Here is a 13,348-nt window from a genome sequence, read left to right on the forward strand (position 1 = left end):
ACTTGCCGATCCTGTTCAGTCAATTCACTGAGGCTCGGCGTAGAATACTTCCGTCGGTGTACAGTGATTCTGATGGTGGTTGCCGTTTTGGCAACGCAGGCCGGGCTTCGGTGTACGCATTCTTCGCAGAGCCCTTGTCCTTGTCCTTTGTAGACCTTTCTGATGTGCGTGGCCTGGGTGGCAGTGGAGGAGGTGACCGTGGGCGTGGCACACGCGTAACTGATGCAGCTTTCCTTGAAGAACGTGGGCAACGGGAGCGTCGCTTCCTGATTTTAGCGGTGACTTCTCGATGAGAGGAATTATCCCTGGCCATTTCTTTTCAGAAAGCAATTTTGTTCTTAATTTTTGGGCAATCCTTTGATGAAGCCTGATGAGATCCGTGGCAGTCTGGACATTTCATGACAGTGGCTGCACATTTACCCGCGGCGTGTGGCTCAGCGCAGCGGGGCACACTGTTTCGTTCTCACAGACACTGCTCACCTGTCCTAGTTCCATGCAGTTGCGGCACTGCAGAGGCTTCGGAATGAAAGGCCGCACAGGATGACGAAAGTGGCCTCCCTTAACGTGCGACGTCAGACAGTTGCCCTTGAACACAATCTTCACGCAACGTGAATTGCCCAGGCTCAAGACATCAACAATGACGTCATGATCGCTCGCTGCTTTAACCAGAATCGGCAAGTCACTGCTGAGGATGGCCAAGTCTACGTCGTATACGACACCGTTCAGGCACGTACCCAGGATAATTTTCCGGGGGAGGGGGGGGCAACTCAAGGTCACTTTTCTATGCAAATGAGGGGGGTACCTTTATTAGTACAAATGCGAATAATGACCACCGTTCGCCATAAAGACGTACGTGTGAACCCGCAAAAGAGAAATAAATAAAGTGTATCTCACAGGTGCGCCTGTCACATACACCTCTTCCTTATTTGACAAACGGGGAACCACGTCAAGTGGACTCGCGTAGGAAAGAACCGCAGGAAGAACACTGCCAAGAACAAATAAACAATAGAAGGTGTAAAATAAAAATTTGTAGTAGCGTTTTTTGAATTAGCTCATGAAAAAAAATAGAGAAATATATATTTGTGGAACAATCACTGTTATTTTGGATCCCTCGTTTACTGCTCTACCAAGTGCCAAAACAGACTCGTATTGTTATTTGAGAAGTTGCATAACGATGCGTGGCCGCCAGTCACGTTCAACCGCGTCTGCTGCTTAATTTCGCCCGCCCAGACCCCCCCCCCCCCCTTGGGTACGTGCCTGACAGTGGTGATGACATCAGAGCCCAGTGGGATGTGATAGCGTATCTGCATGCCATCAAGACGTCTTACCTTGCGTAGGGCGCTAAGAGCGCCCGCGTGCGGAACATCAACCGCCAGTTCATTTTTGCGGATGTTCACTCTAATGTCCGTGATTTCTTTGGGCACCACAGTCGCCAGCTGAATCGAGACAGATTGCCTATTAAGCCGCTTCGTGTTACCGTTGCGTACCACAGGCATAAAGAAGATGGTGTTGGCGTCGGCGGGGCTCCGCGTGGGCCCAACAGTTTGTGAACTGGAGGACGAAGAGGTTCTGGTGTTCCTTCTCCTCGCCTCGCGGTTCCGCGCAAGTTCGAAGTCGTCCTCATCAGAAGGGTCCTCGCTGCGGAGCGAGTAGACATGGGTGCCTTCGCTGTCGCTGTCAGTCTGTAGCCCGATCCCTTTCCTGGAGGCGGCCACCGCTGGTTCTGGCATACGCCCTGGACGGTCCACTTCCACCGCCACCGAACTAGGCGCGATGACTGATATATACACTGGAGATTTCACAGAAGTAGCCACAGGTAGAAAAACAACACTCCGCCAAGAGACACTTCTCGATGACCTAGAGATTACAAAAACACAACACGTGCTCGATCGTCTCTTCACATTTGCATGAGTGACAAACCGGTGCGTCGGACATTCCAATAAGGAATGAGCAGGCTTTCGTAAAAGCCACCCCTAAGCGGAGGCGGCACAGTGAATTTGCATCACAGCGGGAGAAGTTCGATGGAATCTGCAGCTTCATTGTAGGGTCCAGCCGGTGGGGACGGCAGTTGGAGAAAATCGGGGTGTTCCACAAAGTTTCAGTCTTGGTTTCAGCAAGCAAACAAAGACTCCTCGCAGCATCTGTCCTTGATAAGGGTATAGGAACTGTCAGTGTTTCTTTATGGACACTAAGCATCGTTTTATATCAATGTTGAGAACGGCTGTTCATTATTCGAACACTGTTCGAAAAGAGTATTCATTATTCGATTCGACCCGCTACTGGCACTATTGGATTCATATTCTATTGGGTCTCAATTACTATTTGCACGCCCTCAGAACTCCATGTACCAGACTCGGACCCCGAAAGTACAGCGTTGAGATCTCTTCACAGCTTTTCAGAATCTGTCGCATCTCTGATTTCCCGATAAATTACAGCAGTCGTCAGCGTATAACCTGACATGACAGGAAATACGTTCAGCAAGCTCTTTTATGAAAGTTAAGGCTAGAAACTGGGCCAAAGTGGAGCTTTGTGCGGATGGGTGATAAAACTGTTATAGGAGATGAAGGCGCTCCAATAGGAACGACGCATTACTTTCGGTTAACAGGATAGGTTTCGAGCCATGCGGTGCAGTGCTGTCCGTTACGTTAAGATTTCATATAGTTTTTAAATATATATATAAATATATATATTTATATATATATATATATTTTATATATATAAAGGCTGTGTGTGTGGGATATAGAATGAAATGCCTTTCTGAAATATATAAACATACAATAATTATGACTGCCAGAATTGAGTACATTGGTATTGCCGAGTGTAAATTAGCATTCGCACGAGTAATTCTTCGTAAAAATGTTCTGAGTCTCACAAAACAACCTTCTAGACGGATTGTGCTTTGTTGAACTTGTGCAAAATATATGCTCAATGTTTTAGCAGGATGCACACATTAAGTAGGTTGATAAGCTTAATGCTCTTATTGTTGCCGCTGTTCTGGAGTGGAATTTTATTCTTTTCCAGTCAAGAGGTAATTCACCTTTCGATGTGGATTTTCTTTAACGCAAAGATATATTAAGAACGGTCTAATTGAAATAGCAAAGTCGTTATTTCTTTTCACAGCGAAGCTGTATATGGCTAGGTTCTGATGAAAAATGTGTCGGTGGGCGAGAGCCGTGCAGAATGCGGAAAATTGTATAGTCGTCCGACTGTTTCCGCGTGATGTTATCAGTCGCGGCGCTCGCTCGGAATGTTATCATCTTATCGACCATGTTATGACGCATGACCTTCACGGCCATATATAGAACGTTGGTTGGCGGCGCTTCTTCGCTCCCATTGGAGGGTCGAAAAGTATAATAAAACGCAATAGTGTAACCGCCAATCGTCGACTTTACCGTCGACCTAGCGAGCCCTGACGGAAAGTGGATCGTATCCGTCCTGTTGGAACGGTTTCGAATTGAGTGCTACACGGACGTCAACGTGCCGACCACGTGTCACCGGTCGTGTATAAGTTTACCCTTTTGCACCAGCTTTGTGACAAGATTCGACGTGTATAAGTTTACCCTTTGACAAGAACGTGTCTAGCATAGCAATACAGCCGATCGGCGTGTACCACGGCGACCACAAAGCTGTGGTCACTGTGGTAACGAATGAGACAAAATAAAGACGATAACAACTACGAAGTTACGTGTATGTGCCTTTATTCAATCAATATAGCAATAACCACATAAATCAATATAGTTGGCAATATAGTCATCCCAATACAGCTTCGCTGGTTATCCTTCTGCGCAGAGTGGAAGGACAAAAATTTTTTTTTGAAGTCACCTCCAGCCATTACGCAGGTTGCGGCTAAAGTTAGTAAGATGTTGCTTAATTTGAAGAACGGCAGCGGTGTGCTGTTTCCCGGTTTTTCTCTGCTCATTTCCCTCAAAAATGATGCAATACCTTTGTTTCTTAGGCGCGTCTTTTTTCGTCACTGCTGCACCGCTCAGGTTGGCACACAGATCCGGAAACGCTGTAGCGCAGCTGTAGCTGTTCCAGTTGAACGGAACCCATGCTGCACATTTTTTTTCATTTTTTTCATATTTGTAACTTTTTTTGCAGCCTCTAGCACCGACGAGCTTGCAGTTTGCCGTTTCTTGAAAACTAGGTCACTTTTATTATTCGCGAATGCGAATCTCAACTGGTGTCCTGGCTGTAGCCTTGTTTTCACTCTGATCCCTATCGCGTTGGTCGGCGTTGGTGAACCACCCCTTACCACGTCTGCGCATCTTGATTTTCTAGAATGTCGGTTCGACGAGCGCTTCTTCCTTCGAAGCTGAGAGGTGGTGGGTTCAAACACCTTGCGGCGTATGTTGTGAACCGACTACCGGTGAAACCATGGTTACGTGCAGCTGTACTTCGTGTCTGTGAGCGGCATGCATATTTAGACGCATGGTGAACGAGGTCTAGGATGTCGGACGTCTGAGCGCTCCTTCTGTTTTAATTTTATCCGCTGCTCTGTTTATACATTTTCTTTCTTTATTTCTTTTCGGGTTGGTGGTCTGGTGGGGGGGGGGGGGGTCTGTTTTTGGTAGCGATTCGATTGAGTTCTGTTTTGTTTAGTCTGCACCTTGTTTAGTAAAGTTAGCGTGTGGCTGTCGTCAGGTTTCGCCTAGGTCTCCCTTGTATTTTATTCTCTTTACTAGCGCTATCCGTCGCTTCAGGCTTGTTAGCGTTACTCGGACGGAAAAAGGATGGAGGACAAAGATAGAGAAAGACAGGGAGTTTTACCAGTCTGTAGTAACCTGCTGAGTTACCTGCTGAGCAAGCTGCTGAGGAACCTGCTGGGTTGTCTTGTACTGGAGTGATTAAAGGTGATACAAGTAGACTTGAAATGAGGTGGAAAATAACGAGAGAAAAATAAAAATAAGAAAAAAAGTGTGCGCACAACACTAAGCTGCATGCGAACACTGAAAGTCTCGAAGTACTGCGGAGAAACTGCGATCCTGACACCACCTGTAAAGTCAACTACGTAACCACTAACACGCGTACAAAAGGGGTTTGGGGCCTTTTTAAATAGTAGATTACTGGAACTAACTAAGTGAAATAAAGATTTAAAAACAAGGGGGGGGGGGGTTAATGGATGCCGGGAAAGGTTCGTCTGGTGGTTCGTCTAGTATGCCGCTCCTGATGAAAGCGATGTCGCATGGAATGGTACACATGAAATGCACCGTAGTCGCTTTCCGCGCTAGACTCAGGCACCACACAAAGCTATACAATCACACTATGTCGATGAGGCCCGTGCACAACACGCGCTCGGTCGGTGTTGCACCACGCATCAGGTCCGACTCGTAGCTCGATATGTTATTCATGACGTATGCTCACATGCCGACATGAGCGTAGTTCTAGTCATAGAGTTTCTTATTATTTGTATGAAACTCTATGGTTCTAGTACACAGTACATATAGAGGTATACATCATGCCTAGGCTCCACAAGGGCCTGGAGCCAAAGCCTGCGCCACCTATTGTCTCGGCTATTTACCTAGGCCGCTGCTCATGCTGAGTTTATTCGTATTCCCAGCCACTTACCTGATCCTTAACGATGACTTTAAGACGTTCCTCATAGTTTCTGCTCACCTCGTTGCTTTCTTGCATATGTACAGCTTTTCTATTTTCCGTTTAGAACGACGTGTTAGTCATGTTGGTAGCCTATGCCTCTATTCTACGGAATTCCGTTTTGAACTTGCGTGCAAGAGCATATATGGGTACAACTAAAAACACCGTGAAAAAATATCCCCGCTGTAGCACGAACGCCGTCTATGATATTCCACTCTCCCGTGGAAAGTATCACATTGGCCAGACCTGATGTTGTGTGAATAATCGTCTAATAGATAACAGAGCTTCCTTGAAGGGCCAGGGTAAATCGAATTTTTCTTTGCATTAAGGAATGCAGCTGTTCTCCAATGTTTTCAGATATAAAGGCCCCTGTCTAGGTACAAAGGCAAGCACCTGGATGCATATCGGGTACGAAGGTATCTTTTGCTACCCATGTCACGCGCCTCCCACACGTGTATGTATATTCGTGAACATTTAATATTTTTAAATGCATTCTAGCAAGCTCCGCGTCGGTCTAGCCTTTCTTTCATCTCTCGTGGTTTTTTGCCCCGCAGTTGACAGGTTCTCACTTTACGGGGCCACACATTCCCAGTATAGTCTCTAGAAACGATGGCTCCAAACTTCGCGACTGTGGCCGACGGCCGGACACAGTTGCCTCCGGACTGTCTAGCTCCCTTTGTCACTCATCCACGCATTTGACTTTTCACAACTAGGAAAGCAAAAGAAAATTTATATAAGCAAAATGAGCACGGAGACAAGTATTCTCGCTATATCAACGCTAAAGAAAATACAGGAGTACAAGGAGAAGAAAAGAAGGAGGGTGGTAGGGAAGGAGGGAAAAGGAGATCCTTACGACTGACGGTAACAATGACGGCCGAAAACGGACGTGCGAACATACACTAACACGTTGGAGCACGCAACAAAGCATGCACACGATCCTCGGACGAGCGTGTTTCTTGCACCCTGCCGAGCCGGCCGTCGTGGAGGCTTTCGACGCATCCCACCAGTTGGGACGCTGCTACACCGTGTCTTTCCGCGCATCCCGCATGAGCGCGACGTGTAAGCGATGACGCCGCATATCACCCCTTCACGGACAGCGTTTTCTTTTCGCCCCTTCGCAGCGCGCGCGTGCACGCGCGAAGGTGAAACGAGGGGATGTGCGACGCGAGACGGTCGCACCGCGTTGCCGGGCACCTCCCGCTTTCAGTTCCTCATCTGCGGAAAGATGACGTTGATGGAGAAGGGCACGCTGTTGCTCGGCACAGGGGGAAGGGAGACGCGCGGCGGCGGTTTCGTTTTCACTTTGTATTTCCGGGAGCCCGGCGAAAACCCTTGCTCCGCGGTGGCAGCCGGCTCGGGGCGGGCCCTCGGCAGCGGCTGTCGCGACCACAGGCCGCATCCATCAGGCGCGCAAAGCAGCGCGCCGCGCTCCTCGCCACTATTGGTCACGACCGAATGACCGAGCGGGCACCGCGCGCGCCTGCAGGACGACGCGCCGCCAACTTTGCGCAAATGGAGAGATCGGCGCCCATCTCTCGGCGCACGAGCCGCCAAACACCCCCTCCCGCTGCTTTTGCCTTGTTTAACCTCGGCGATCGTTGCGGCGCGAACTCACTTACTAGATGCAAATGGGGGCGCGCACAGTCGTCGGCCGCGCTGCGAGACGCAGCAACACTTCGCTCGACCGAATGTGTGGCGCGGAGGAGACTAAAGTTGTAGTACGTCGGACGCTCCGAGCTTTGGGTGCAGCTTCCTTAAACACGTTTTATTGTGATAGCAATTATACGGACACTCGAGACCGCCGCCGTCGGCCTGCTGTCGACGGTGCATGCGCGGCACGGACGTGGAGGAGGAGGAGGTCTTCAGGGACGAGCACTGCGTTTGGCCGCAAAAACGACGAAGCCAAGTGAGCGAACGGTCACATTCTGCTCAGTCGGGTCTGCCGGAGCCAACGGCAGCGTTCTGGCTTCCGCTGCTCGCATGAGCGCTGTGAGCGCACAGATAAGCGTTCCTGCCGAGCACACACTGTCGCGTACCGCACCGTGGTATACATACAGCGGTTTGAGCTCAGCGGACAGTGCAAACGTAAAGCTCTAATCCTCTCATCGGGGTGCTGACACACGTCGACGGTTTTTCGGCGGTCTCGTCTCCTGCACCACCGTAGCGCAACCACGGCCACTGCCGGCGTTACTCATGGCGGTGTTATAATTTCTGCTGCGCTGCAAAAAGGGATTTCGCGTGCTGCATCGCACCGTGTCGCCTGCGCGCATTGCGCAACTACCCTTCGAAACCTTGTTTTCTCTTCCAGTGCCTTTGCCAGTTTTCGAACAAAAAAACAAAAACAAAAAAAACAGTGATCTTTCGGAGTACCGAAGTTGAATTGACGCGTACAGGGAGAAAGAAGCACGATTGGAGGCCAAAAGTGAACAACATCGACAGATGCCAAAAAATAATAATATAGAAGCGGAGGGCAGGTGAAGGGCAACTTTCTATTTTCGTTTTTCAAAAGTGCGCTGGAGAAATCAACCCTGAGACTTGAGCAGTCCGTATGCCAAAGTCGCTCGTGATGCCAATGTCCTAAAACTATGCACGGTGCATTTGAGTGAACGAGCCGAAGTTGCGTGGCACAAGCTTCATCTCTTATTGTAAGGGCATAAAGAAGAATTAAATTGTGGGGTTTTACTTGCCGAAACCACGATCTGATTATGAGAGACGCCGCAGTGGAGGACTCCGGAAATTCGGATCACCCGGGGTTCTTTAACGTGCACCTAAATCTAAGTACACGGTTGTTTTCGCCCCCGTCGAAATGCGGCCGCCATGGCCGGTATTCGTCACCGCGACCTCGGGCTTATCAGCCCAACACCATAGCCACTAAGCAACCGCGGTGGGTCTATAAGGGCAAAGTTTAAGCATAGCAAACGGGCAGAGATTAGGTAGCATAAGATACATGCAGTGGTGGGTGCCTCGATAACTGCGTTAAAGAAGCCTCGGATTCAAGTCATGGCTCACTACACATACGCCAACACCTAACGGTCGTCCTTGTCCGTTAAACCTGTTCGTTGTTTTGTTGTGCCCTACACTGATCTATGCCACCTAGTTTCGAAGTTCTTATCTGACCTCTACGCCGCGCGCGCTTGGCGATGTGAATTGGAAGTTTCATTTCGACTGACCTGAAGCTCAGTTTTGCCACGGCACAGATCAAGTGAAGCAGAACTTTATGAAAAATTATGACAAATAAGCCGCTGAATGTTATACGCATTCTTTATTTAAAAAATTTGTTTATTTTTGGTATGCATGCCTACGAGCTAGACACAAATTCTGACGCTTTCATTCGCGAATCATTGTTTCATTACGAAGAAAAGAGCTGTGCTTGCTGGCACTGAACTGTCACTTCTGGAACGTGGCTTGCGCGCCTGTCAGCCGAGAAACCGAAAACCAACGACTCACGCCAAATCCAGGAGAAATTGGCGCGAAAAGCATCACACACAAAAGAAAAGAAATAAACCCTATCTGAAGATTTTCTCGTGCTTATTTTTATGAAAGAAAGCTTGCTCTTCATTTTCTTCGCTAGTAACCAACCGTATCCCGGCAAATTTCCGAAAACTGTGTTTATTATAGGTTAGCACTGTAAATGTATTTATTGTTGCTCCTTACAGTGTCCTTTAAGTTATCGACAGTTGCACGAGCGGAGTGTTAGGTGGCGACTCGCCGAGATGCACGGTGTTAGGATCAGCCTGCAGGGGTAGTGCTCTGCAAAGCCCGCTGCACGTGCTTCGAACGACCCGCGGTGGTGGCGCCCTTCGGAGAAGTGCAGACACGGCAGCGTTAATCCACCATGCGCCCACATCGGAGAATCGGTGACGACAGCAGGGCGGGCCACGTTTGGCACCCAACGTATTGTTGGTTGATTTGCCGGGTCTTCATGGTCTCTCTCGGCAGCAAGAAGAGCTTCCCTAACAAAAGGGTGCTTTGCGGTACCTGGACCCCAGGATTCGTCACAGTCTGCTGACACTTGTGGCGACTACAGGAGAAAGGCAGCTCTGGAATTTAGAGGCGCAAGACAATGGGCAACCGGCGGCCGTGCTGCGGGGGTCAGCTCCGAGTTCTGCGAACGCCGTCTGACGTAGGTTGGGGACCGTGAACCTCGCGCAAGAAGTGTGTGTGTGTAATCCCTCGCACAGAGAGGCGACTCGTTTACGATGACTGGTCGAAAGTTCTCTCACCTAGGGAACTAGGGACCAATGGAGTGTTTATAAGCGGCTGTTGTCGACTGCTATAATGTGCTCGTGTTCGTACTCGTGAGCTGTGTGCTTGTTTGCTGTCTGCTTCGTCTTGCGGGCTCCATTTGGGAGTCATGCTAGACTGTGTAAATGTATCTCTTGTTTAAAATGTAAATACTGTAAGTAAACCCTGTACGCCTAGTTCCTCCCAAGTTCCTCTCTACGACCTTCAACCATTACAAATGGTGGCAGCGGCGAGATCGTCCGACAGCTCCTACAACTGTATGCCAGCGGTGGGATCGTCCTCAAGATATTACAACGGGCAACATATCCTCTGTCTTTGCCTGCATGTCGGAAGGAATGGAGCTCTGACGCGCCGGGCTCTGTCGTTATTGACGGGCTGCACCTTGGAATCAGAAAGTGTTCCCTTCCGCAACATACACCAACACGGGTCTAAATGAGAACGATAATAAGAAGGCCCCTGTTTTATGACGCTCACTTTTGTCGCTTGATCTTCTGCAAGACATTCGGGAAAACCAAACCATTCATTTTCATCTAGTATATGGGGCACACGTATGATACACTTTTTTACCAAAAGAATCGTGTGTTTTGCTCTGCCCAAACGAAAATCCCCTACCGTGACCACAGCTCGTTCATGCATGTGCCGTTTGCTTTTGTAAAACGTGTTAATTGTTTGCGTGTTCTTGTTAGTCGCTTCCGTGGTAACCGGAGAGTCCTTGGGCACTGCGAATTCTGTCGTGTTTAGTGCGGCAACACGTGAAAAGCAAGATTTCACAACGAAGACTCGATTCGTTTATTTGCAAAGTTGTCTTTTGACTACCGCATAACTCTATAGATCTTTCGAAACTATAGCCCTTTCATTCGGAGGGAGAGAGCACCTCTGCTCTGGACTACTGCGCACGGGTAGAAAGAGGGAGCGATAAATGAAAAGCGAAAGGCAGGGAAGTTAACCGCGTACACGATGCCTTCGCTGCTAACTAAATATGTTAGTACAGACACACACACTTGACCGGAGGAATTTCAGTAGCGCTTTCGTGGCCTTCTGGTGCGAAGGCCGCCCCGGCCTCCGAGCGTGTGCTCGGAAAGCGGCTGGTCGTCGAGGCGTGCCCCGTTGAGGCAGGTTCTCGAAGTTCTATGGACTATTGGCCGTAAAAATGCATGACTCTGCCGGCGTATATTGTGCCAGAAAGGATAATTATAGAGGTTCAGCGCTATGTTTGCATTGTGGATACTGACAATGTAAAAATAAATTTACGTCTTTAAAGGTAGGAAAAGTACAAGACAACTGCACACCTTCTACGTATTTTTTTCTCTATATATGCGTAACGGTATATATGACAGTAAAACATTTATGACACCCCCTTACATTATTTAATGATGTATTACGACACATAATCCTAAGCTATATCTTTAAAAGAATATGGGACTGCAGGAATTTTTTATTTTGTTAATACAGCATCATCCAGTAGAGTGTTACTGCATCATTTATACAAAATTCTGTCCGTCGATGGTCACAGATTTACAGTTATATGTTTATAACCAGAATGTGCACACTGAGAATGCGTTTTACAAATATGCATAGGTGGTCATGCATTTAGGCAGACCACTCAGGTGCTCACCGTCGTGGCAAGCGCGCTCCAGAGCATCGGTATAGATGCCGACAGAGTTGATCTGGTGACGTCCCAGGATGTGGGTTTTGCCTTGAGTCATTTGTTGTTTGCCTGTTGCTCGTTGTTTTGAATATGCAACTGTACAATAACATCCCTAAATACACGCACTGACAAAAACGGAGGCCCTTTTACGGTGCAATCTTGCCACAATACTAAGAGTCATCAGTCTCGGGTGCATTTCAACGCTTTAAGTATGTGCACCCGTTAATTTCCATTGCGGAACGCGACATGGCGCTAAGAGAGGCAAGGAATTCCTGGGAAGTTCCGGCACGCAACGCCAAACAAACAAATGCGCGGAAGAGCTATTGCGATTATTGTTGTGTGACAGAAATGCATCCGTAAAGTTTAATAAACTGCGATGCTGCTTGCTGTCACATTTCAAATTACGGCCGTAACGTGGGTGCTCCTCGACTCCAAAACGTAGTTTTCTTTAGGTATGTAAAGGTGCGAGTTATTAAATGAAGCACTTTAATAGATATAACTTATTTTACAGTGATTCTGGTTGCTGAGGACGTTCCTATGTGCTAAGTGCCTAAAAGAACTGACTGGCCTTTTGTGCACTTTATTACGCAATACAACACTTGAGATACGAACCTGTAGCCGAACGTTTGGCAGCCTTGCATCAGACAATTAAATGATAGGAGCGGCAGCGCGTATCTACCTAACGAAGGTTCGGCGTTTATCCGCGTGTGTTATCGGTAAGTCCAGTCCCTCTGCGTCATCTGACTGACACGAGAAACTGCGGACCAAGCACAGATGTTGCCATAGCAAACCAAGTGCCGCGAGTTGTATAAAAGGAACAGACGTTAGGCCCATAGATGCATCATCGAGACCTCCGTGACGGGCACGCATCGCGATGTCTAACAGTTGGCTTTTCACCGTCGCCTTAACCGTCACGCTTGTGTCGTCGGCACTGGCCGAGTGCGTCACGTACGGCAACTGTGGCACGGATCCAGACTCCGGCAAGCCGCTGCCATGCGCCGCCAAGCGTCATCCGGTCCCCCTCGAGAGTCAGTTGCTCGAGAAGGCGTGCCCCGCTCTGCTCGACCCATCCGGCGAGCCAACGCCAGTCTGCTGCGACGCTACGCAAGCGAAAAATATGGTGTCTGGGCTCGAGGACCTCCGCAGTTGGATCGTAAAAACAGATGTGAGGTGCTTTCCAAACTTCCAGAACCTCGTCTGCCAGGCGTACTGCTCGCCGAAGCAGTCCAAATTCATCGCCGTCAACAGTACCAGCACCACGGAAAGCGGCGAACTCTCTGCCACGGAGTTGGTCTACGCCGTGTACCCGAGTTTCGCCGATGGAGTGTACGCAGCTTGCGAGAACACCCGCACCCCACTCCTCGGTTTGAAGCTGATGACTTTCATGTGCAAAAAGAGCTTCCCTGGAAAGTGCTCTCCCCAACGCTTCCTCGACTTCATCGGCTCCGTCGCCTCGGAGGGCGGCCACTCGCCGGTCAAGATGAAATTCGAGATCACCAAGAGCCAGTACACAGTGGGCGACCGCAAGCTGGAGCCGCACAACCCCAGCTTAATCTGACCTATAGCTGAAAGCTGGCGCGCGCACGCGGCTGCAACGATTTATATGTTGGTGCAATAAATTGCGATACTCGACACAACAGAAGCTGTAAGAAATGTTTAGTTTTACTTTCGGCCATTACTGTGGCATCTCTCGAAAGGAATTCCTCGCAGGTCTTCAGTTATTGATTGCAGGCCGCGGCCACAAAACGCAATCACTCCTCATAGCTTACTTATCGAATTCTGTAAGTGGAACGTGGGTACGGCCTGTATGTTGTCTGAGTAATCCTGACGGACATCAATTCCATGGCCGAGGCTGAATAA

General features: G+C 48.9%; 1 protein-coding gene across 1 annotated transcript; it reads left to right on the plus strand.

Moving 5' to 3' along the window:
• Window positions 1–12,308: 12,308 nt before the first annotated feature.
• LOC142573312 (NPC1-like intracellular cholesterol transporter 1) lies at window positions 12,309–13,125 on the plus strand. The gene has a single exon (XM_075682987.1). The coding sequence runs from the start codon at window positions 12,363–12,365 to the stop codon at window positions 13,044–13,046; it is 684 nt and encodes a 227-aa protein (XP_075539102.1). The 5' UTR covers window positions 12,309–12,362; the 3' UTR covers window positions 13,047–13,125.
• Window positions 13,126–13,348: the final 223 nt, after the last annotated feature.

The sequence above is a fragment of the Dermacentor variabilis genome, chromosome 1 (assembly GCF_050947875.1).
Source record: "Dermacentor variabilis isolate Ectoservices chromosome 1, ASM5094787v1, whole genome shotgun sequence".
NCBI lineage: Eukaryota > Metazoa > Arthropoda > Arachnida > Ixodida > Ixodidae > Dermacentor > Dermacentor variabilis.

Bases quoted from the DNA above. Each gene is read 5' to 3' on its own strand.
- LOC142573312 (XM_075682987.1), top strand. From the start codon at position 12,363: ATGTCTAACAGTTGGCTTTTCACCGTCGCCTTAACCGTCACGCTTGTG.